Source organism: Puma concolor, chromosome B1, assembly GCF_028749965.1.
Source record: "Puma concolor isolate L17-30 chromosome B1, mPumCon1.1.hap2, whole genome shotgun sequence".
Classification (NCBI taxonomy): domain Eukaryota; kingdom Metazoa; phylum Chordata; class Mammalia; order Carnivora; family Felidae; genus Puma; species Puma concolor.
In genome coordinates this window covers 87,352,423-87,377,626 of record NC_141670.1, presented here as the reverse complement: position 1 = coordinate 87,377,626, position 25,204 = coordinate 87,352,423, and the positions used below count along the sequence as shown (strand labels likewise).

The following is a 25,204-nucleotide window of genomic DNA, read 5'->3' as shown; positions in this document are numbered from 1 at the left end:
TATCATGCTTAATTGAAATGTGACTGAGCACCAGTTTATAGTCTATTATAAGGTACATTATCTTTGCAGTAAGTTATCTAATTGTACAACTCAGTATACAGTATGATTTTATAGCTTATTATATAGTATGATGTGGAGGACTGCTAGCCAGGTGACTTTTGAAAACCTCACTGCTTGTTAGTTGTTACATTTGAACAACAAGGGACATAGCCATGTCTCAAACTGCCCTAACATTTATACACCTCATTGTACTAACACATGAACTCCTAGTCCTTCTAAGCCTGAGCTTAAGCTTAACCTTGAACTAACTGCTTTATGTTGCAATTCATTTCAGCTTTGAATGTTTAGTAATAACCTTGTCATATACCCTCTACCACGATGTTCAGAGGGCTTGTGCTTTAAATGCAGCTAGAAGTATCTACATGGCCATTTAAGTAGTGATTTTGAACATCAGCAGCACTTATACTGTGATCCTTAAATTGCTGGTTCTTCCTGGATCACAGACTGGTGGTATATTCTAACATTTATGTATACAGTCAATATTTAGGTGTTTTTTTTTTATTATTCTCTACATATTTCCTAAAACCCAAGAGTCACCTCATTGATGTCTCCCCAATTTCTCTGGTGAGCTAATTTTACGGAGGTGGGTGAAAATGAAGGCAATAATTAATCTACTGGTTTTTCCTGGGTTAACAACCTGGGTCATGGATGAAAAAGGTATGAAAGCATTAAACACCGTGTGCAGTGCAAGGGACATTAAACACTTAAATGTGGCTTCCAGATGGCTCACAGACATAAAAGAAAACACAAACTATATCACCACAATGAATGCTTTTGTCTCCTAAAATGATTTCTTCTAACATGATAAAAAAAAATCATCTCTTAGAAGAGAGGTTAAGTAATAAGCATTATTATGAAGAACAAAAAACCTCTTCACTTGTGTTATTGATTACATAAACATAAAATAACAATGAACAAATATACTGTTTTATTGCTACATCTGACTCTGTGTAGAATGAGTTACCTAGAATATTACAGCAAAACAGGGCTACTTAAATAAATCACAATCAATATGGTTCCTTTCCTCTTAACACAAATTTTTTCCTACAAGGAGCCAGGAAATTAGTGGTTAGAAAGCTACTAGGCCATAATTGCTTTCTCTCCCCCAGAAACTAACTATACATGACATATTCAATGATACTTGAGTCATGTGAAATAATTCGGACAATTATTTCCTAAACATGTACAGATAACATTTCTCTGATCGAAGTAAATTAAATATACTTTTTTTTTGTATTTTCATAGAAAAAAAAAACCACTCAGTGTATAGCTAAAAGCTTTCTTCTATGAAATGTTAGGATTAACATTTCTATGAATTTAGCACTCTACTTATAATTTAGGTATAAATATCAGAATAATCATTTTAGCCTTATACTGAGGCAGTTACTAATTAGTTGAAACTGTTTTCCCCACAGAAAACAGTTCACGTATTTCAGACTTTAAAAAGTTAACATATGATGAAACTTGTTCTTCTACTTGACATCCAGAGTACTATTATGATACTCGTGAGTACCAAGGGGGAAGAAGTCCAGTGTAAATTCATTTGCACCTTTCCTCATTCACAACAGTCCTGTCCTACTTCTGGATAATACATTGCAGGTGCATCCTCAGCAGTGGAAAATTAGAGAAAATTTAAAGTGTCATACAACATACTAAAAGCACTGTGAGGGCCAGTACTGATCCCCAGCGAGATGAAAGCAAAACACCACTCCGGGGGTGCCTGGGTGGCGCAGTCGGTTAAGCGTCCGACTTCAGCCAGGTCACGATCTCGCGGTCCGGGAGTTCGAGCCCCGCGTCGGGCTCTGGGCTGATGGCTCAGAGCCTGGAGCCTGTTTCCGATTCTGCGTCTCCCTCTCTCTCTGCCCCTCCCCCGTTCATGCTCTGTCTCTCTCTGTCCCAAAAATAAATAAATGTTGGAAAAAAAAAAAAAAAAAACAAAAACAAAAAAAAAAAACACCACTCCGTCCCATTCCATGAAGAAGGATGCTTATGTCGATGTGTCTTTCCACAGGCCAGGAAGAGATGTCCCATCATTTTTTGGGTGACACTGTGGACATGTGACATATGACACTTCCTTCTCCCTTTATCAGTCCCTCTATCAGCAGGACCCCTTGTTGGCTTGTTTGTTTTGTTTTCCTCTCATCTTTGCCAAAAGGAGGATGATGTTATCAATGGACAGGATCAGTTAAAAAGCTAGAAATTACAGGCTGTGATCGTTCAAGAATTCCACCCTGAATATTTAATAGCCCGGAGGGGTTCTCCTCGCAGTAGAGCTTTGTATCTAAACAACAGCCACAACCAAAACAATAACAAAGTTATTTCCAAAGAAAGAACTGTAGGGAAGAGAAGAAATTGGGGTGTGACGCCCTCACGTCACCTTTCAACACAGAAGATCCTCTGGTACAACTCTTATGCAAGCACCCTTTGGATAATAACATCCTGTAATATTTGTTCGGTCAGTAATGGCCGTTTAACGGAAGGGGCTACTGCTACACAGAAAAGAAAAAAGTGTGCAAACGAATGGGCGATGTCCTTCCTTGTTATCTAAAGTAAACCTTACCACAACCCCCCACATTCCAAGCTTATTGCCTCATCTGAGGAAGCCAATGCTAAGCACCTAAGAAACACACTAACTACTCTGAACGTGCTAATGATATTGAAAGCCCCTTCCCAATTCCTTCAATCCTTTCTTTTCTCTCTAGAGAAGGGCACACTGGCAAACTGCCCTTTCTTCCTTGCTGCTGGCGGAAGAAGGTACTGCTAGGGGCAGGTATCCGCACGACCCCGGAAGAGAAGCGGAAGAAGCCTTTGTAGTTAATAAGGTTCTCAAAAAAACCACCAGGATCTTCAACAGCATGTCCTGATTCCGAATTCCTATCCCTTCCAAGCGTTACCTAACTCAGAGAGAAACACCAGTCCTCCTTGCTCTCATTGAGGTCAATTTGTAAAATGCTCCAAGACAGCCAACAGCCTTCTGGGCCAGTTCCCACCAAACAGAGGTTGAACACCAGACCCAAACAACAAGGGGAATTCACTTGAATGACTGTTCTGTGTTGCTAATGCTGTCCTGGCTCGTGTGCCATATATCTGTCCGCAGCACGATTCTAAATATTTACAGAGGTTAGAGAAGGAAAAATTTACTTTTTCCACTCTGTTCTAAAGATCATTACCTACTGAACAGATAGAAAGTTAAAAATCTCCCCCTGGAGTTACCTCTGAGCTTTTTTCCTGTATCCTTGTAAGAACACAAGACCAGACCTGTATTTTGTGCAATGATGGGACACTTGGGCAAAGGAAATTCCCTCTGGATCAGACACTGGCTGCTTACTGCCTCAGGCTTACCCCACAGGAGATCTGAGAACAGGGTGTGTGTGTGTGTGTGTGTGTGTGTGTGTGTGTGTGTGTGTGTTTCCTTCAGAACAAGAGACCCTTACATGCACTGTTGGTTTTGTAGAACAGGGATGCTTTAAAAAAGTAATAATAATACAAGCATAATAATACAAGCACAATACATTCTGTTTTGTGCAAAGGACATGCCCTTGTGAGGATGCATTCACACTGGTTGTTAAAAACATACTTTGATTTTTGAGAGTAATTCTTTGTGAGAGCTCAATTATTAGTTGTGAGGGTCCTAATTTTAATGCGTGGCCCACAGGGAGAGGGTGCTCCCGGTGCACCGAGCATGCCTTTTTCCCAAGCACAGAACATGAGCCAACCTTATTAGAGACAGACAGGATCAGATATTAGGGGGCCTTAAAAATACTTTTAACATTTTGAGGAAGTTGGGGACAGTGGAACGCTGAGATGCTTACTTTCTTTCTGGCTCCATAGTTCTGGAAATTCTGACATTTCCTCCTTTTGAGTGTTCTTCCTCAGTGTCTCCTCTATTTCTCCGAGCCTTTCCATTTTTTCTTGTCTGCTTAACCACCTATCTGGATTATTTCAAGGAACCTTCTAGGCAATCCCTTATCCTGCTCACCACTGCTGGTTCGTCTTCCCAGAGCAGAGCTCTGGGCCTGACATTCCCAGCTCTAAAAAGCCCATATAGCTTCCTATTGCTTTCAGCACACAATCCACCTCACCGGCCCATGACACAGCCTCTTCCCGTCTTAGCCTCCACTCTTCTCCTCGGCCCTCCTAGCAGAACTGAATGATTCGTCTCTGAATGTGCCTATGTCACAACAAGATGCCAAACCTGTGTGCACTCACGGAGCTCCTCTCTCCACCAGAACCAACTCTGGACCACCTCTTCCAGGAAAATCTTTCCCCATCCACTTCCCCAAGCTGGAAGTAAGTCTTACTTCTTCTCAGCCACCATAATTCATCTGTTTGGATATGATATGCTTATTTAAAATGATATTAAGGACCACCTTGTATTCATCTTTGTATCCACGGGTAGACAAAGAAAGAAATCTAGTAATAAACAGTTCTGTTCCCAAAGCTAAACATCACTTCCTGCTGAACCAATGAGCCTTGAAGAGTTTTTTCAAAAGCCACAGCAGGATCTCAGGTGGCATTGTCAGGCCCTCTGAGGCCAGGGGTTGCTACCTTCCCAAAGGCGCATAGCCAATAGGAGTACACCGATATTCCCTCCACCACCCACCTTTGCCCTCGGGACTCATCTGCTCAGAGCCTAGAACTTCACCTAGGCTACAGTTCCACCCTGACAGAGAACCAACATATAAACTCTGATCCTGCAAAGATCAATTTCTTCCCCAGAGTAAACTGCTAGGTTGGAAGAAAAAGAAGAAACAAGAAGTCTGTTGGAGGGGCTGTAAGCTAAATTCTCTTTCCCCTACATTTTTCTGAAGGTCACCGAACTCTGTCAGAACCAACCTCTGGAGTGATAAGAAGTGATACTGACAGAATACTTAACTGTTGCTTCCACACTCAGTTACCAAGTATTTCATATATTTGAATGACTCATTAAAATTTTTTTTTAAAAAAAGGAAAAATGTAGGGAGAAAGTCTGGTATGGGGGACAGAGGTTCTGGAGGTCCAAGCTTATCTCCTACCTCACTGAGTGTCCTTGGATTTGTGCCTCAGTTTCCTCCTCTGTAAAATTAGGATAATATTAGTGCCCGCCTCAGAAGATGGAGTGGCTAATGTGTGTGTGGAACATTAGCACAGAGCATGAACACAATAAGAACTAAACAATCACAGCAATGATAATAATTGCGAAGACAATCAAACTGCTGAGAACAGAGGCTCTGTGCATGGAGAGAGGTAGGTGATTCTTGGACACCAAGATATTCAGACTAGCCTTTTACCAGTCTCCCATGCATGTGGTAGATGATAAGTAAAGACTATTACAGAGGCACTAAAAAGGCCAACAATGGCTGGAGAAAAGCCAACTGCTACAGTTCACTTCGTGTACACACACATGCTGCAGATACTGAGTTTGAGCTCTAGATGCTTCTAAGATTCTGCGCTGCTCTACCTGTTTACTGTCAGGTACAACTGAGTGACCGTGAGTCCTGGATTGCCCCAAACATTCAAAGCTTAAACTAGTTTTTTCCACCATGACCCCTCTCCCTCTCAAGCACATTCTGATTTGGGACAGTAATGTATATGGCCGTCCTATATAAGAGACTCTTTCTTGTTTGTATACAGAATCCCCCAAAACAACAGAAACATTTCTAAAGCTGCTTGTTCGCATTTTACAAGAAGCCCAGGGACTGTGGACAACTGGGCCTTGTGTTTCTAAAAGGCTTCAAAAAGAAAGGTGGCCTAACCTGGGGAGCACTGTCTGCGATCAAGGGCTTGCATTAAAATTTTACAAGTAAAAGTAAACTCTGTAGAATAACAAGCCCTAACAATTCGAAGAGAGCATGTTTTTCATTTACCTTTCCTAACATGAAGGCACAAGATGTCAATAACTTAAATTTAACGAAGGCTTCCAATGAACCCTCTCAATCAATGTCTCTGGTGCCCCCTGAGCCCCCAACATTGGCTTTAATTATTAGACAAACAGTTCTGTGAGTTCACAACATTGTGAAATTAAAACAACAACAACCAGCCTTTGAAACTAGATAAAGGAGTAAGTTTTAACAGTCACACCAAGATGGATAATTCTGAGAAAATTCAGAATAATTAAGACCTCGAGGTCACTGCAAACAGAGTCAGTTATGTTTTATAAAAATTAGTGTATCCTTATGCATTTGTACAGTGTTGATACTTTTTCTTTACCTTTTATGAGCACTTGTTTATACAAATTAGATAGAAACCAGACTCAACCAAAAGCTTAAAATCATTTACTTGGATGCTTGGTTTAAAATATTCTCGAATAATACCACACAACATTGCAAAACATCACGACGCACTGTCTGGGTTGGAATCAAATAAATAAACACGCTAAAGAGTATTTTCCAATATTCAGTGTTACCAAATCATAACATCTCCTGATACAAACAAGTAGATTGTATAACGTCCCCACCTCGCTCTTTAGAACTAGCAAAAAAAAAAAAAAAAAAAGAGGTGGAGAAACTCAGCAAAACAAAGTGGCGAGAAAAGTCGGGGGAGGGGCGCTAGAAGAGAAGGGGCGGAGAAACACGACACCAAGGCGGTGATATCACCCACAGCCAACGGCATGGAATTCAGAAAGTTAAGTGTCACCCAGCAATTTCGGTCAGGGCTTGCGGCGCGCCTGTACAGCGTGGCGGCGGCGGCACCCGGGCTCGGAAGCAGGAAGGGGGAGGGGTGGTTTCACTGAGTTCGCTCGGGGGCATTAGAGGCAAGGGCCACCGCCTCCCGGTCGGCGTGCGTTCAAGCCCCGGGTCGGGAGCAGCGTTCACTGCCCTGCAATGATTTCATCTTTTCGGAAAAGCGGCCGCCACGGCCGCGGCTGCCACGTGCCTGGTTCGGCCCCGTGCGCTGCGCCGGGGGACGGACCCGGACGCGGCCGCGGTCACCGCAGGTCGCAGCGGCGAGCGGAAGGAAAGGGCTGGCAGCCGGAGAGGGGCTTGCGGTTGCCAAAAACGGGCCGGGGGGTCGTTCCGCCGAGACCGCCGGTCTCGGGGGGCCTGTCCTCTTGCGCACCCCCCGGCTTCCATCCCCCAAAGGGGGAAGGCCAGAGTGCGGGGCAGGTTCGCAACTCCGAGGGCGGATGCAGGCGGTGGCCGGCGGGCTGGAGCGGCCGTACCCTCCCGGGGACCCCGGCCCCGCGGAGCCCAGTTCCTGGCCTGCGCCCCACCGCGCAGTGCGCGCTCCCGGCGGCGTGGCCGTGGCTGCCCGGCCCGTGCCCGAGCCGGGCAGCGGGCCACCCGCGTAGGGGACAGTGGCGGCCGCGGGGCCCGGCGCCGCGCGGGTCGCAGCCCGCCACTCCTTCCGCGTTCCAAGCCCTCGGCGCCTCCTCCCCCAACCCCAGAGAAAAGCTTGTACCTTCCACCGCCTCCTCCACCATCTCGTCGTCGCTATCCATGGCGGCTGGGGACGGTGCCCAGCTCTGGGCCGCGCAGCTGCCTCCGTCCGTCCGGGTGCTCCCGGCGGCTGAGCGAGCGCTGGGGCTGAACCCTGCGAGTTTGGAGGAGGAGGAGGAAGAGGAGGGGCAGTCGGGGCTGGCTCGCACTGCCTCCCCCTACAGCCCTTTCAATTCCTTGGTCTTAAGCTGCTGCGGCAGCACTCGTCCTCCCCCCCCTCCCTTTGCCCGCTGGCCCCTAGCCGCCGAGGCTTCGGGGTGCCGCCGTGGCCGCCGCCGCCGCTGCAACTTTCTCCTGTAATACCCCCTCTTTGTTATCGAGCAGATGATCCGCTGACATCACCCAGCGCCGGTGCGCTCCCTCCCTCGCTGATTGACAGTTCCCTGTCCCTTCCCAGAAGTAAGGCTCCTTAAAACGAAAGGCGCTCCTAGTCCGCGCTGACTCTGCGCCCCAGCCAACCAGCCCCCGAGCCCATCAGGGTTTATCTTTTGCTTCTGCTCGGCTGGGTGCGCTCCGAGAGCGCCACGCGGTCCTGCGCACCGGGCTTCCTGCGGGTACTTGGGACCGCCCGGTTACCGTCCTCCGGGGGGGGGGGGGGGGGGGAGGGGGCTCAGAACTCTCGCCCTCCAGCTGTGCTGGGGCAACTTGGAAAATCCCCCGTGCCCAGCCCTCCAGCCCCGCCTCGGGACAGCCTCCAAAGAGCAAGGGAAGCCAAGGCAGCGTTTCTGACGCTCCAGCACCTCAACTTCCTCTCGCCCTCGCCCCCGCCCCCACTTTACCCCGTTTGCCACCCGGAGCTGCACGAGTGAGGCACGCAGGGGAGCGCAGGTGTCCCTGCGTCGCCGCATCACATCCGTGAGCAGGTTTCCCAGACTCAAGGGGGTGACATCCAGCCCCGATTCCTCTCCGGGCTGGGGCTTCCACCCCAGCGCTCCGCGTCCCCACCCTCCTCGGGACTGTCAGGCGTTTCGAGTGATTCGGGAATTCAGCAAATCCAAATGGCAGCGGGCTCGTTATCAGGCAGGGGACTAGCCGCAGGGAAGGCCCGGCAGGTTCCTCCTCGCGGTTGTGGTGGTGGAAAAGAAGCCACCGAGTGGAGCTAACGAGGAACGACCCTCCGTCTGGCGCGCCTCCTTCTCGCGCCTTCCGCCCTGTACGTGTGATGCCCCAGCTGTCTCCCTGTTTCTCCAAGTGCCAAACACTCCATAGATTCGGGCTCTTCAAGTGGAGAAAATCACGGGGCACCCAGTTCCCGGCCCAGCCACTTACTGTCATTGTGGCATTGCCTCTTACAGGTGGCGGTAAAGGGCGGCTGTAAATAGCTGGTTAAATGGATATGCAAATGTACACAATGTACCGTGGAATTACAGGGTGCTGCTCTGGGCATCTGCCAAGAACAGCTACTGCACGGGAGGAGGGGACAGAAGCGAGCAAAGAAAGTTGTTCCATTTTGTTTTCAGAACAACGAATGAGACTTTGGGGATTTCAGAGTACTTCCAGCACCCGGAGACCACGCCTTGTTTTCGGCTTTGTGCTTAAATGCTAGATATTTTTATCGAGTATTGTGAGTTTCTTCTTAAATTCAGTTTTTCTTTGTGAAACAAAAACAACAACAACGTTAGGGACGCTTGTCCCATTCACTGCCAGGAATTTCAATCTCTTTTGACTGGTTTCAGAAACAGAGGGAAGGGCCCTGGACCAGGAGTTAGGATACTTGGGTCCTGGGGTTGCTGACCTGCAGAGGGGCCTTGGGATCTTTAGAACAGAGTGAAAATTCCTCCTGCCGGGGAGAAGAGGCTTAGGCTGCTCTAGTGTGAGACTGCTCAGGCATATACTATACTACTCTGAGATCCCCTGACTCAGGCTAGACCACGCAGAGGTCTCCTGGCTTAGGCTAGACCATTCTGAGTTCTTCCTGCTTAGGCCATGCTGGTATAAGTTCCCTCCAGCTTGGTCTAGATCACTCAAAGGACTGCCAGCCTAGGCTTGACCACCCTGAGGTTCCCCCACTACCACCCCCCCCCCCCCAGCTGGGGTTAGACTACTTTGAGGTCCCTTGGCTTAGACTAAACCTCTCTGAAGTCTTCTGGCTTAAGTGCAACCTCCCTAAAGTCCTCCAGTAAAATACATGGGCTCCAAAGCTGTGCAGAGCAGGTGTCCCTGAAGTGGAAGATGAAAGAGTTACTTCAGGTTACATCATCTTCAAACATGAACCACAGAAATAGGGTTTTTTTTTTCCTGATTTTTTAAAAAGCTATCAGGTACCGAACTTGGTCTCTCATTGGTTTTGAGTTATGTGATATTTTTCTTATTTCCTTTTTAAACATATCATCTCCTCCCTTACATGTTACATGATGCACAAAAACACACCAGTTCTTCTTCCCCAGTTTCCAGTTTATCAAGAGGCAGAAAACATGCCGAAAGCTTCAAGGAAGCAAAAAGAATTTATTCCTTTACTCTGAGGGAGCTGAGGCAGGGAGAAGGTGGCTTGGAAGAAATCGGCCCTCCCAACACACGGGTGTAACTACAGACTCTGGGTTTATGGTGGGTAGGTATGTGGGGGCGTGGGGATGAGTGACGTCACAAGTGTCCTGCCCCTAACTTTAGGTTCAGAGGAGGATGTCCAGCTGTTTCCTGGTGCTGTGAGATCGCCTGTACTGAGCACCCAAACCGTCACGTGCTCACGTTCCACCTGCTCCTTTGAAAGCACCTGCAACACTGCACACAGCCCCTATCGCAGAAGCAGGCCCCCTCTGGACTGTAAGGGTAGGGGTGCGAAGCACCAGGGCCTTCCTGCCAGACTGGGCAGTAGGGAGCGAAAGCTCCCCCGAGAACCTTCTTCAGATCTGCACACGAGGCAGTAAGCAGCCTGGACACAGCCCCAGGCCCCTTCCCCTACCATTCATCCCTGCTGGCTCTGGGCCCAAAGTTTAGGTAAAATTGCTTTTATGGTTCCCTTAAGATGCATTTACCTTCTTACAAATCTACCTGTGTATGTTTTCAATCGCCTTCTGTCTCTAGACTGACTGATTCTTACGTGCGGCTGTAGAACCCAACACAGTGCCTGGTCCGGAATGAAGGTTAAGCATTGTCTGTGATGATTTTGCAGAGGAATATTTAGTTTTATAGAAACAGCGCCGAGGCTCACAGACTAGATCCTCTTCCTGTGTTTTGGCAAAGTGCTTTGTTTTAGCTGAAGTCTGAAGAGTGATTTTGAGTTGTTCTACTTTCCCACATCTACTGGCCCCAAATCTGCTTCCATCGCATTCTTTCCCACAGCTTCCTTCATTGAGAGCTCATTTCATAAACCCACTTTGCACTTGGCTCCCCGCCATTCTCCTCTGTCGTACTCGGTCCCCACCAATGTGGTCACGGGCTAGAAAATCAATAAAGCCCTTAATCACCATGTGCAGCAGCAACAGCAGCACTGCCCAGCTCCTAACTCAGCAGATCCAGGAGCACCGCAGCGAGCTCTGGCAGGCGGAGGGGGCTGCACAGGACCTCTGACAGCCAGGGCTGGGGGTGGGATTGCTTCCGTGCTCACACCGAGGCGTGACTTTTCTAAGCTGCTCGGTCTTGCTTCCTTTGCATCCAAGGAGATACCCTTCTCTTCACATTCAGCTTGGGAAACGTAAGTCCCTCTCCCACTGCAGCAAGCAGTCACAATACTGAGCTATCTTACTCATTTTACTGCCCATGTCTTTCCCCAGAGAAGGCTGGTGCTTCCTTAGAAGACTCCTAGAACTCTTGCAGTAAATATATTTTTAGAGGCATCTTGTATCTTATGCACCCTCCTACAATTAGGGGCAACAATTCTGTCCATTCATCGCTATGCGCTAAGTGAATTGTGAAAAATCTAGTGGATGTGGAGCTTGTGTGGGATTCACTAGTGCTGGCTGGTGACCCCTAGCTAGTGACTCCAGGATCATTGATCCCTCATCCTGCCCTGCTCGGTGGTCTTCCGAGTCTCCATGATCTAGGAAAGCAGGAACACCTCAGGGGTCCTGTTGGATCTGTGGCTGATATCCTGGCTCTACTTTGATTATTTGCTTACACTGCCCGCAAGGAGACCAGAACAGGATGGGTGAAGGAACTCTTAAATAATCATCCAGTCTCATTTTGGCATTGCTCACCCCTTAACAAGGTTCCCCCCCCTGCCCCCGCCACCACGTTCACCAATGTGATTGAATTCTCACCCCATTTATTTTGTATCCTTCAAGAACTAGCCATGCAACTGGGCAGTTAAGCATTCTGGATCTTAGTGTTTCCAACTGTAAGTGGGCTCTAAAAATTATTTTCCTGGGGAAAAGTTAAATAGAACATGAAGACCCCACGGACACGCACAGGAAAAGGAAAGGGGAAGAAGCCAGGACAACTCTAACTAACTGAATATTCAAGACCCAAGTCAACTCAGCTTAATGGCACTGAGATCTGGGGGCGTGAGAGAGAGACCTTTATCTTACTCTAGGAAGAGAGGCATGGGACTTTCAGGAGAACCAAGGTGCTTGGATTCTGAATTACTGAGTCACTAATCAAGGTCTGTGTTGGTGACAACTGCAGAAGCTGGAGGGAGGGGCAGGGAGAGGAGCAGCGAGGATAAGGGTGTGGGGGAGGAGATGTGCATGAAAGGGAAGCATTTACAGCATGTGGTGCACAGCAAAGAGCAACCAGGAACATCAAGGGCACCAAATAAAGGTCCGGGAGCAAAGGAAGAGATGGAGAAAATTCATTCTGCTGGAAATAGACATGACTGCAGTCATGAAGAGGACTCCCAAATTCAGGGTGACCTGATTTGGTTACGGCAACAGGAAGTGCAGGAGAGGGCAGAATAACCTGGCCTGAGGAAGTGAATTAAATAATAGAGAAGACATCATAGTTGCCATGGCATTAAAATACCTCGCACCACATTAAGCTTCTTTTTTTCTCTTTTGCTTGATTCTTGTTCCTGCAACATGTTAATGTCATTGCAGTATAGCCAGTAAACTAAATTTAGATCTTCTGGGGCATGGGGGAAGGGAAGATGCAGCCCAGATCTCCCTATCTGGGTCCACTCTGGGCAAATATTCTCCCCCCCCCCCCCCCCAGTGTGCCTGGTGCTTTTGGTCCTCGCGTTGTAGGATATGAAAATCCTTGTCGGGCTTGGGTCTGGTGAAGCTGCTGAGTGACATAATTTGGGGGAAAAAAAGACAAATGGGAAGCAATTTTCAAAGAGGCACTTGCTTTAGAAATTACTTCAGAAAAATCAATAAGATGCCGAAATTTGAAAAATACAAGTACCATCAAAACCAAATGTGTTTGGGGCACCTGGGTAGCTCATTCTGTTAAGTGTCTGACTTCTGGTTTCGGCTCGGGTCATGATCTCAGGGTTATGAGACTGAGGTCCTTGTTGGGCTTTGTGCTGGGGGTGGGGCCTGCTTAAGATTCTCTCTCCCTCTACCGGTTGCGCTTGCTCTCTCTCTGTCTCTACAACCCCCCCTCTCCCCCGCCAAACCAAAAACAACTTTTCCTAAGTATTACTTTATTTTATTGCTTTAAAAAATATTTTAGTTTATTCAGCAAAAAGATTTTTTAGGTCCTGCCATCATTCACATGCAAATGCTACCATGGCAGAGGGTGGGTAGATAGTATTTTTGATATTACTCTACACTGAGTGAATAGAAGGGTATTTCCAGCTGACTTACTTACCACAAACATTACTACATTCATCGAGGCCCAGATCCTGCCCTTCCTCAAGTGGATTCACAATCATCAGACCTCAGGAGACTGATGTATATAACTGAATTATAACCTATAGACCAGAATACTTACGTTGTCTTGGCAAGCACAGTCTCCCTTTGTAGATAAGCATACTTGAGAAGATAAATTCCATCTTAGTTATGTGGTCCCCCAGAGAAATACTCCTGATATAATGTCCTGAATGTGGCCACCCGCACCCACTCATCCCTGCTCAGATGGCCCTGCCTGCATCTGAGACTTTGGGCTTATTTGCTGTCTGCTCCAGTCTCCTCAAACCGGTTTTTCCACACAGCATTCTCTACAGCCAACGAGGCAGATTCACACTTTTAAAGTCATAATCACATTCTATTTCTACCTTCCTGATATCACAGTCCAGTCACTTTGATGGGGATTTGGAGCATCTCCAAATTCTTCAGTCACAAATGTAGTCGCTGTGTTGGTTTACTCCTTCTGAATTCTCATCAAATCCATTGTGGATGCAGATTTGGCTAGTCTGACTTTCTGAGGGCAACCTGGTTCCCGAGTTCTTAGAGAAGCACTACATTTTTGCTCTGTGGGCCACCACCAGCAGCCTAACCTTCCTGAGGTTGCCATGCACTTTGGACAAAGAGATCAGACTTATTAAGACCCATATATTCTGGGCTGTGATAGATTTGTCCATGTTTTGTTGGGTATCCAGCAAAAGGATATTTTGTCTCCTCTGTGCAGGAATGGAGAGGTCGGCCTTTTGCTATGATGGTTTAGACTGTGAAATTTCACCTGGAGGGGTACAGGTGCCATCCGCTAGAAAATAGATGGACAGCAAAATGTGTTACTCATTGTCCAAACAGGACTCTGATTTTGAACTCATTATCCAGAAATGAATATATTCACATGGCCCTGTTAACAGGTCACAACAAGTCACAAACGGGGACAAGTTGACGAAGTGTTTGGTATCCCAGGCATTGAAATGACACTTTAACCCATGAGCAGCCCATCCCCAGAGGGACTTGATGCTAAGCCATCCCTTTTCTGAATGTACTTTGCTGGGGACATGCTTTGCAGTCTTTTTGAATGTAGAGTGTCCTTTCAGGTCATTTAAGGTCCTATTGATCCTCCTTGCTAAGTCCATAGATCAATTCCCAGGAAAAGATGCTGTGGCTAATCTTTTGGAATATCTTTCAGCCACATTTAAAGAGCCCAGCTCAAAAGCCCCTGTGCTCAAGGTAGAGGGAGACGCAGAAGAGCCCTGTGGCAGGCCTTGCACTGTCTCCACAGGGGACAATGCAGCTCGGTAGGTCTCGTGGAGATGTGTATTCTGTAAACCCTAAGCACCTCTTCCCAATCTGGCCTCTGAGCAATGCCTCAGGCCTGGGCTGAGCGTGGGTTCCCCAGCAGAGCGGGAAGCCTGGTTACTGCTTAGCAGGGAAGGTGGGCACGTCTTCCACGTAGCCTGTGCTCTCCCTCTCTGAACTGGCCTCCCCTGTGATTCTCTACCCATTGGGGTGAGGCCAGAGGTAGTGCATTAAAGCAAGCTAGGTTCATTCTCAGTTGTGCATAAGTCAATTTTCTTTTCTCTTCTACCAGTCTTGGGTAAGATTTGAGTATTTCGCAATTAACTTTCCCCTTTCAAACTAGTCCCGCTGAAAATGCCTGTGGAACGTTTTTGGATTATATGGTGGATTTATCATATTTAAAGGTTCATGTTCATCCAAGGGCTGTTTCTCTTATTCTCTCCTAGGTTTTGAAGAGCTTTATCTTGGATAAAAAGTGATTTGGTATCTGCGATCTCATTTGTGTCTGATAGTAATCCCCAAGACCGTGAGGGTTTAAAGGCTTGCCCAGGATCCCACAGCAAAAGCATGACTGGTTGGGGCTCATATCAAGGCCCATTTGGGCCTTCCACCAATACCACACAGCTTAATGCGGAGTAAGAGATCCTTTTAAGGGTGAGCATGGGAGGGCAGGAGAGAAGCGAGGAGATAACAGCATGTAGGGATGGTCTATTGTCTCCCAGGTGCTTGTTCCTTATGATTTCATTTAATCCTGAAAATGATCTTACCAAATATTAATTATCTCCATTTATCGATTAGGAAACCCAAGACTCAGGGTTTAAATAACTTGTCTGAGGTTCACGTAAACTAGTGGTCGTGGGATTGGAGCCATGACTGTCCAAACAATGACAACATGTACAGAGAGGAAAGGGAAGTAACAGGAGAGTGGTGGAGAAACCATTTGGAAGAAGGCAGAGTAGAGGAAAAGTTTGTGGAGAAGCTTCACATGAGATTTCCTGGTGCCATCAAGTCCCCTGGTGTGGGGACTCGGACGGCAGAGGAATTTGTCTCTGGAAGTACACTTTGATGGAGGTGTCTCATGCGATACCTTGAGGCGTCCTTGAGATATTTGAGATGACCTTTACTTTTTTGAGATGACATACTCCTCGGGCCCAAGTTGTTCAGTGTGTTTTTATGGCCCTAGTGGCTGACGTGGAGGGCAGAGGTTATGTCTGCTGCTGCTACACTGGGCGTCCTGATGCTAGGCACGGTGCTGGCTGGCTGTGTGGGACATGTGTTCAGGCTTATTGCCACAAAGCATGCTCTGCCACTGACTGACCCAAACAAGCCCACCAGGGATGCTTGCTGAGTATGGCCATCTTGGGAGCAATTCCTGTCTGACAGATGATTTTCGATCTGTCAGCACAGAAAAGGACAGAAAAATGCTTTTTGGAGAACTTCATTACATTTAAAAAGTCCCGTCTTACTCTATAATTTTAAACCACCATTTACTATGTATTAAAATTCAACATTTTTTTTCATACTTTCATTCAAAATGGATTGTGGACTGTATTTCTAAATTATAAAAAGAATGTAAAAAAACCTGTGATCTAAGAATTATGTGACATATAGAAGTAAGGAGTCATATGCTTCTGAGAATAGTAGATAATATATTTCCATAGCACAATGTCTATGAATATATAAACCAAAATGTTAACAGTAGTTATCTCAGAGTGATATGATCTCAAGTGATTTAATTTTTTCTTTTTGCTCATTTAAGATGTTTTTTTAATAATAACTATTATTTACTTATGTAATTATAAAAGGAGGACTTAATATTTTTGAATTTTTTATGTTTATTTATTTTTGAGAAAGAAAGACAGATCGTGAATGGGGAGGGGCCTAGAGAGAGGAAGGCACAGAATCCAAAGCAGGCTCCAGGCTCTGAGCTGTCAGCACAGAGCCCAATGTGGGGCTGGAACCCACGAACTGCAAGATCATGACCTAAGCCAAAGTTGGACACTTAACCGACTGAGCCACCCAGGTGCTTTTTTGTAATGCCACCAGCCAAAGAGAAGTTTCTTTACTTTTTTTTTTATTTTCTGTATGTGTAATTTGGAAATTTTAATAATTTCCACTGTATAGAGTGGTTGTGAGGACTAATCAGTGTATTGCATGTAAAGTACTTTAATTTTTTTAAGTTTTTATTCATTCATTTCAAGAGAAACAGAGAGCGAGCAGGGTAAGGGCAGAAAGAGAGGGAGAGAGAATCCCAAACAGGTTCTGCACACTCAGCACAAAGCCCGATGCAGGGCTCGAACCCACCAACTGTAAGATCATGACCTGAGCTGAAACCAAGAGTCTGACGCTTAACCTACTGAGCCACCCAGGCGCCCCAGTAGGTAAAAACACTTTCAAGAGTTCCAGGCACAGGGTAAGTGCACAGTAGCTGATGGCCACCACCATCTGACTGTCTTTGTATTAGTTAAAACTTCTGCCTCTCCTCTGGCCTTCTCATGGAGTAGGAGAGTGGCCTTTCAAGTCAGATGACGTAAGCCATTGCCCTGTTTAAAGCCTTCCAAATGTTGCCCTTACACTTAGGATCAGATCTAACCATCTCACTCTGGCCCCAAGGCCCTGCAGGATCTGGTTTCTTACCACCTCTGCACCAGCTCTCACATTACCCTCCCTCCTTCTCATTTGCTGCGCTCCAGCCACACTGACCCTTTTGTTCATGGAATAAAATCAAGTTCTGTCCAACCTCAGGGCCTTTGCATTCCCTGTTCCCTTTGCCTGGCATTCTCTTCTCTGTATCTCTCTGTTCATAGCTGGGTTTTGATCTTGGTATAAAAGTTCCTCCTTAGGGAAGCCTTCCCTGGCCATCCAACCCAAAGTAGCTCCCTAGGCTCACTTCTCCTGTTTAATACTTGCCCTGCTTGATTTTCGAAAAAGCATTTGTTGCTACTTTACATGTTCTTGTTTATTTAATTCTGTTACTCAGTGTCAGTCTCCTCACAGACCTTGTGTGTTTTGTCAGTTTTCACAGGAACACCTAGAATAGTGTCCAGCACATCATGGGTGTTGGATGATTTAATTAATTAAGTGGATGATGGCTGCCAACTGAATGAACAATTTAACCACCTCCCACCACCTTCCCCTTAGAAGGCTGGCATTTTCCTAAAGAGGAAGAAGGCAGTCATATCACTTTATTTCTATATCCCCCCTCCTGGTGAGAAAGAGGATGATAAAATCAAACTGGTCTGTTCCTCAGCGTCCCCCACATGTGGCCAGATTCATAGATTTCTATCCCAGATTGAGATTAAAAAAAAAAAAAAAAGGCTGCCAGATTTGAAAAGAGAATGCTTGTATGCTTTAACTCTGATACATGAGGCTGGACAGGCAGTCCCTACTCTACAAAGAGGTCGTGTTCCCAACGTTTCTTTGTGTATGTTGTTTGTTTCTAACACAGAATGCATTTTTTCACTGGAAACAATGTTCCCAGACTAGCCTACAAAAGCCTATTTAACCCACAATGCTCAGTATCAAAAATATGTTGAAATTCTAGGAAACAAAATGGGGGAAATGAGTGCAAAGTACAATTTAAATGTTTATCTTGAATGCAGGTGCTTGAGAGGAAGCAGGTTCCCACAAAGGAGGGTGAGGCTGGGGCCAAGGGTGTGGAAGTTTCGGGGAGCAGAGTGGAAGGGCAGCGGCGGGGGCCACCTAAACCTGATGGGCTGAGGCTGTGCACAAAAGCTAGGCCGCCTGTCAGGGCAGCCCGGTCACAGGCAGGTCTGAGCCTGTCCCAAAGAACATTCCTCCAGGTCTACACGCAACAGAGGACAGGCAGGGGCTGACACCAACACTTCCACCTGGAGAATTCAAGAGGCTAGACTCAACATGTGAGAATTCACCCATAAAACCAAGACCTGAGTATGTAATAATCACGGACTCATGAGCCTTCTCGGGGAATTTCTGCTTGAGTTATCTACAAACATGATAATGCAACTTAAAAAATCATAGGTTCAGTTTGGTTTCATCGTTGAAAACCACTGAAATTACCACTAGGTAACGTCAGGCATTTCCCCCCTTGTGTCTGATCTTTAGGCCACTACCTTGTGGCCAAAGCTTTTAGCACCTAAAAGTTAGACCTCACAAAGCAGGGGGCAGGGAGGTCTCCTTCTCAGGGTGTTCTCTAATTTCTCATGTTATTTTGAATAAGAAAGCGTTCTGTTTGGGAAAGACTCATTAACCCGGAACAACTCCAATCCTCCCTAATTTTGGAAGCTTGTAGAGAGGATCTCCTGGTAGAGTCGACAGAGAAGGAGGCAAAGAAATTTAACACATGGGCGCTCAGCTATTATTCTTCCTCCAAAGAGGTCCTCGTGATTGTTGTGCAGTGCTGTGTAGCATTGTAGATGAATTCTTAAAGATCATTTAAGAGCAATAGTGGTGGGGCGCCTGGGTGCTCAGTCGGTTGAGCGTCCGACTTTAGCTCAGGTCATGATCTCACAGTTTGTGGGTTCGAGCCCCGCATCAGGCTTTGTGCTGACTGCTTGCCCAGAGCCTGAAGCCTGCTTCAGATTCTGTGTCTCCTTCTCTCTCTGCGCCTCCCCCACGCATGCTTTGTCTCACTCTGTTTCTCAAAAATAAATAAATGTAAAAAAAAAAAAAAGAGCAATACTGGTAAACAGTTACACTTGTAGAGATGAGGAATCTAAATTTAGAGGGCGAATACAAGAGGAGGTAACACTTCCAACCAGTGTTCTATATGGAATTTTAAGTGCTCAGGCAGGAGCAGAATGTGCTCTTGAAAACCGTGTTAGGTGATTCCTCAAAGGGCTCTCGTGACAATGAAGCCATGAGAGCTGAAGATGTTTGTGAAGTGTTTGAATAACATGGTTTCGTGAAATGTGAGATCGAAAATAGCAATATTTCTGATGTAATGGGTGATTTAAATATATGTGCAACCCAAGTAATATCTTAAATATTATAGTCATGTGTCTCTTTCACCTCCAGCCCCAATAGTTTATATATTCAACTGGGCAAATTCCGGTGAAAATAATCTCGGTGGACAAACCAGGAAGGATCACATTATATGTGTTATCTCGTTATAATTAGCTGTATGTGGAATGCCTCACATGTGTTTGCTTCTAAAGGAGGCAGAGCCTACTGGACTGAGAGGGAGAGGTTTACACTCTCCAGGCTCCGGTGAACCTTGTCCTCTCCGCCGGTCACTTCTCGCCCTGAAGGGCTCAGTTTCATTGGCTGAGAAATGGAAACGGTCGTACTTCTCACATCACTGGGTTTTTTTGTTTGTTTTGTTTTGAATTTTTTTTAATGTTTATTTATTTTTGAGACAGAGAGAGACAGAGCATGAATGGGGGAGGGTCAGAGAGAGGGAGACACAGAATCTGAAACAGGCTCCAGGCTCTGAGCTGGCAGCACAGAGCCCGATGCGGGGCTCGAACTCACGGACCGCGAGATCATGACCTGAGCCGAAGTCGGCCGCTTAACCGACTGAGCCACCCAGGCGCCCCTTACATCACTGTTTTTAATCATCTTTATAAATATGCAGACTCAATCATTGATTAATTTATACTAAGAATTAGAAGCAGGGTCTGGCCAATCTCCGATGACTTACTTTAAAACGATTTTACTTAGTAGTGTGTCTTGGTATTTGCCTTTTCTATCTTATCTTCTGATCTGCAATTTTACTTTAAGCAAAATAATGAGATGAGGCCATAAATATCAGCCTCAGCGGTTTTCTAGGAACAGCTTAGTTCCCCTCTCCCACCAGGTGTGGTTCTTCCGTGTAATCTTCTCTACACTGTCGGCAGCAATATAATATGGAGTGGGGTGGCCCTAGACGAACTCCAAGTCCCACCCCTTTTTAGCTGTCTGGTATTTAGCAAATTTCTTATGTCTGTCTGTCTGTATTTATTTATTTATTTGAGAGAGAGATCACACCTGTGCATGTGCAGGGGAGAGGCAGACAGACACAGAATCTCAAGCAGACTCCATGCTGAGTGCAGAGCCCACTGGGGTACTTGATCCCATGAACCATGAGATCACGAGCTGAGCCAAAATCAAGAGGTGGACACTTGACTGAGCCACCCAGGAGTCCCTCAAATTTCTTAATCTTACTTAGTCACGCCTGCCTCTTTTCTAAAGTGGGGATGTCAGTAAAATGAAAGCAGGGATGATAAATCCAGCTCATTGGGTTGTGGATGGGATTAAATGAGATCATGCAGGTAAAATCCTGTGACCAATGATAGCTGTTGTTGTTGTTATTTTAAATGTTTATTTATTTTTGAGAGAGAGCAAGCATGAGTGGGGGAAGGGCAGAAAGAGAGGGGACAGAGGATCCGAAGTGGGCACTGCGCTGACAGCAGCAAGACTGATGTGAGGCTCGAACTCACAAACTGAGGGATCATGACCTGAGCGGAAGTCAGATGCTCAACCCACTGAGCCACCCAGGCGCCTTGTTGTTGTGATTTTAAAATCTAGGCTTAGTATCCGTGTCCTGGGGTTGTGGTAACAGAGCACCACAAACTGAGTGGCTTAAAATGACAGAAATGTATTGTCTCACAGCTCTACAGGCTGGAAGTCCAAAATCAAGGTGTGAGCAGGGCCCATGCTCCCTCTGCAACATGTAGCGGAGTCCTTCCTTGCCTCTTCTGAGCGTATGGTGTTTGTTGGCAGTCTTCGGTGTTCCTTGGCTTGTAGACGTATCACACTAGTCCTATGGCATCTTTTCTTTTCTTTTTTTTTTAATTAAAAAATGTTTATTACTTATTTTTGAGAGAGAGAGAGAGACAGAGTACAAATAGGGAAGGGCCAGAGAGAGAGGGAGACACAGAATCTGAAGCAGGCTGAGCTGTCAGCACAGAGCTCGATGCAGGGCTCAAACTCACGAATTGTGAAATCATGACCTGAGCTGAAGTTGGACGCTTAACTGACTGCGTCACCCAGGTTCCCCGTATGGCACCTTTTCCACGTGTATCTTCATATGGTCTTCTTGGTGTGTGTGTCTGTCTCTGTGTCTAAATTTCCCCTTTTTTATAAAAACCCAGTCATATTGGATTAGGGCCCACACTAGTGACCTCATTTTAACTTGATTACCTCTGCAAAGATCTTATTTCCAAATGAGGTCACATTCTGAGGCACTGGAATTCGGACTTTACATATCTTTTTTTTTAAGGGGGACACAGTGCAACTCATATAACAGCAATAGTTCCTAAGAAAATTCTCCCAAAATAGCTAGTGTCTTAGATTTTGCTCTCTAAAATCCCTTCCCCTGCAAGATGTTATCATCACAGGGACTTTGCTCATCAAGCATGCTTAGACATAAAAGAAATTCTGAAGTTGGTTCTGTTTGTCAGTAAACTCAAAAAAGTAAGGAATCTGCTCTGTTTACAGAGGGAAGCTTTCTTTCCAGCAGGTCTCTCTCTGTCAAGAGCATGTTACGAATTGTCACTGTTTCCAGTGAACTACTCACCGCCTTCTATCAGCCAGGCAAGAGCCAAACCCCATTCTCTCTTGGGTGGCAGCCAAGCCCCTCGCTGGGTCTTGATTTCAAAAGGTCATCAAAATTCATCCTTGCAGGGGCGCCTGGGTGGCTCAGTCAGTTAAACCTCTGACTCTTGATTTCAGCTCAGGTCATGATCTCATGGTTTGTGAGATGTGCTGATCTTGTGCTGACAGCTCGGGATTCTCTCTCTCTCTCTCTCTCTCTGTCTCTCTCTCTCAATAAATAAATAAATAAACATTTAAAAAAATTCATCCTTGTGGCACCTGGGTGGCTCAATCAGTTGAGCATCTGACTTTGGCTCAGGTCATGATCTCGTGGTCTGTGAGTTCGAGCCCTGCACTGGGCTCTGTGCTGACAGCTCAGAGCCTGGAGCCTGCTTTGGATTTTGTCTCCCTCTCTCTCTGCCCCTCCCCCGCTCACTCTTTGTCTCTCTCTCTCTCTGTCTCTCAAAAATGAATAAACATTAAAAACAAAAATTAAAAAAAATTCATCCTTGCAGTTTCTGGTCTGCAATAGAGACCGGTGTCCCTTTTGACCTGACGTTTGGGATGCACTTGGCAATGCCTGCACCGTGGGGGTGCTATCAGACCACCCTTAGTGGACTAGGGGGACATTTCCTAAGTTCTCAGTTAGTTGTAAGCTCTCTTAGATATCATCTAGTCCAGTGGTTCCCAAGTCTGGCTGTAGGTAGGGATCACCCAGAGAACTTCCAAAACACACCGATTCTGCGGCTTCATCTGAGACATGTTCAGTAAGAGTTGTGGAGGGGAGCTGAATTTTTAAAAGCCTCTCTAGGTGATTCGGTTACAGTCGACCTGGCACCAGCATCTGGAAGTCACTGGCAGGCGGGCTGCTGAGGCCCAGAGAGGCTGACGGATTACCAAGGTTGGTCAGTTGCGAAGTAGCTCACCGATGCCTAGTGACGGGCCGGTTCTGCTGCTCCAAATGTTTCCTTGTATGGTGCCAGGGCCTTCATCCTGGTGATGTCTGCAGGGAGAGCACGAGGAACCCCGCACTGCGTGCAGTGGTTCCACAGAGGCTTTCGAGGTGTGAAATAGCTTTGCCATGGGCTGTACAGGTCTGGTACATCTCCTTCTAAGGGTTCTGTCTTTATTGTTCTTTGTTCCGACATAATTTTCTACTTCACTGGACCATGCTTCCGCGTTTTAAACTATAAACTTTTTTTTTTCCATTTTTAAAAAAAGAACTAAAAGGATAGTTATAAAGAGCCATCAACACCTTTCCATCAGAAACCACCCATGAAAGGTAGAGGGATTAAAGGAAGTATGGGCAGGGCAGGGAGAAAAGTGACAGGAAGTCAGCTCCCCGCAGAGGCGAGAATTGGGGATACAGAAGAGGAGGAAGAGGCCCCACTGGAGCATCATCCAGCTCCCTACGTTAAGATACTGCCTGCTATCAGTGCTGCTTGGGACGAATCAGCCTCCTCAGAGGTAGGCTGACTGAGGAGGAATGTATGAGTTAAGAGCATGGGTATTGAAATCCAGCACACCGGGGTTCTGATTCAAGCTCTATCACCAGTGCACCAGTTACGAACGGCTCCGAGCCTCAGTTTTCGCATCTGTAACATGGGGATACTAATATGTCAGAAGGCGTAGTGACGTTTGGAGTTCCTGATTTCTGGTAGACGGTGTACAAATCGTCGTACTCTTATCATGGAAGAATTATGTTTTGGGGACTTATGGGGACGTTTTTCTGTCATTTGCTTGAGGCCTTCTGCACATACCTTCCTGAGGGAGAACAGTGGACCTGCACCCCACTTTAGTGGAGTAAGTGGTACGATGTGAATGTGGCCTCACTTTGCTATCAGAGGAGGGGGCACTGTTTCTGGCCATCTGGCCCCCTTTCCAGTCGGCCATTGGTGGATCTGGAATAGAAACCCTTTTCTTTGCACAAATGAGATCAATGCAGGAGAGGCAAGTTGTGTTTGGGAGGGGTGATCAAGCGGGAGATGTCGGGTAGAAAAGGGTAGTTGGCTGTCATGAGGACCCAATGCCAGGCCAGAGAGGGCAACCCCAGACACAGGTTTGGGGGCAGGCATGCAGCTCAGGAGACCGCCTCTGCAGAGCAAGCAGGGCAGGCCGGAGCAGAGAAGGGGACACAGCAAAGACGGGACAACCTTGTGTATCTTCGGATTCTGTCCAGACCCACCCTGCTGGTGGACTTAATTATGAACTTTGGATTCCTTCCCACCTAGGCAGGGTGCTCCTCTCCAAGCCCCAGCTTCTTCCTCTCTAAGATGGACAAAACCCAAGGCCTCCCTCACAAGTTGATTAGAACAAGTAAGCCGTAGATCAAGAATGTAACCCTGGGAAGGGCTCAGGCGGGTCTATAGCACCCAAGCCACATCATCCCTATTGTCAAAAGCTTTCTCTCTTGCTCTCTGTGATTGTGGCTGAATTAGTTGGAGTTGTAGTAACACAGGGGCAAGTGTGTGAGTGTGCTCTTCACTTCTCAAAGACAATGTCCAGATGTTGTTTAAATCCCAAATCCAGGCTTTGCTTCTGAAGTTTTCTAAGTACTTTGATACAGTGATTGTCGTCCAATCACTTAACATATTAACAATGAAGTTTCTAGAGAAGCATTGTGGGCGAGTTTCTAGATGAAGCAGAGACCCAGATCATTTCTTCTCTCTGAGCCTCCTTTTACTGCATAGAAGAAGGTTGTCTGAGCAACAACCAGGGCTCATTGTGATAAAATCCTCTGTGCAAAGAGGCAGTGGCCCAGGGCAGTCCACCGTGGGGGTAACGCAAGCAACCCGTTGTCAGTGCAGCCAGCAGGTCAAAGCGGGTAAAATATGTGTCAGGTACTCTCTCGAAGGGGGAGTTTTCTTTTATCTTTTTCTTTTTCTTTTCTTTCTTCTTCTTTTCTTTTATCTTTCATTCACTTTTCTTTTATCTTTCATTCAACAAACATGTATGGAGCACCTAGAACATGCAAAGGAATAGCGAAGATACGACACAGTTCTTCCAATGGAAGGAAAGGTGGGCAGACTACAGACCTCTCGGGAGGGAGACACTGTCCAGGAGTGACAGGGAATGCAAACTATGACTTTTGATTTAAAAAAGCCAGCCTCATTTCTCCGTAGGTACCTTCCATTTGCTAGGCATGTATCCCTCTACTGGGCTCAAAACATTTGGTCAGGCTGGGCATGGGATAAGAGAGAATCATGAAAAAGCACCCTC

At 46.4% G+C, this 25,204-nt stretch overlaps 1 protein-coding gene across 1 annotated transcript in view; it reads right to left on the bottom strand.

Moving 5' to 3' along the window:
- Positions 1–8,632, bottom strand: part of SETD7 (SET domain containing 7, histone lysine methyltransferase) — a 51,218-nt gene extending 42,586 nt beyond the window's left edge. Inside the window, exons 1-2 of the mRNA XM_086704200.1 lie at positions 8,258–8,632; positions 7,441–7,572 (exon numbers count right to left, since the gene is read on the bottom strand). Of these exons, the coding sequence (XP_086560326.1) occupies positions 7,441–7,480 (40 nt within the window). The 5' untranslated portion in view covers positions 7,481–7,572; positions 8,258–8,632. The remainder of the gene's footprint in view (positions 1–7,440; positions 7,573–8,257) is intronic.
- Between the last annotated feature and the right edge of the window lie 16,572 nt (positions 8,633–25,204).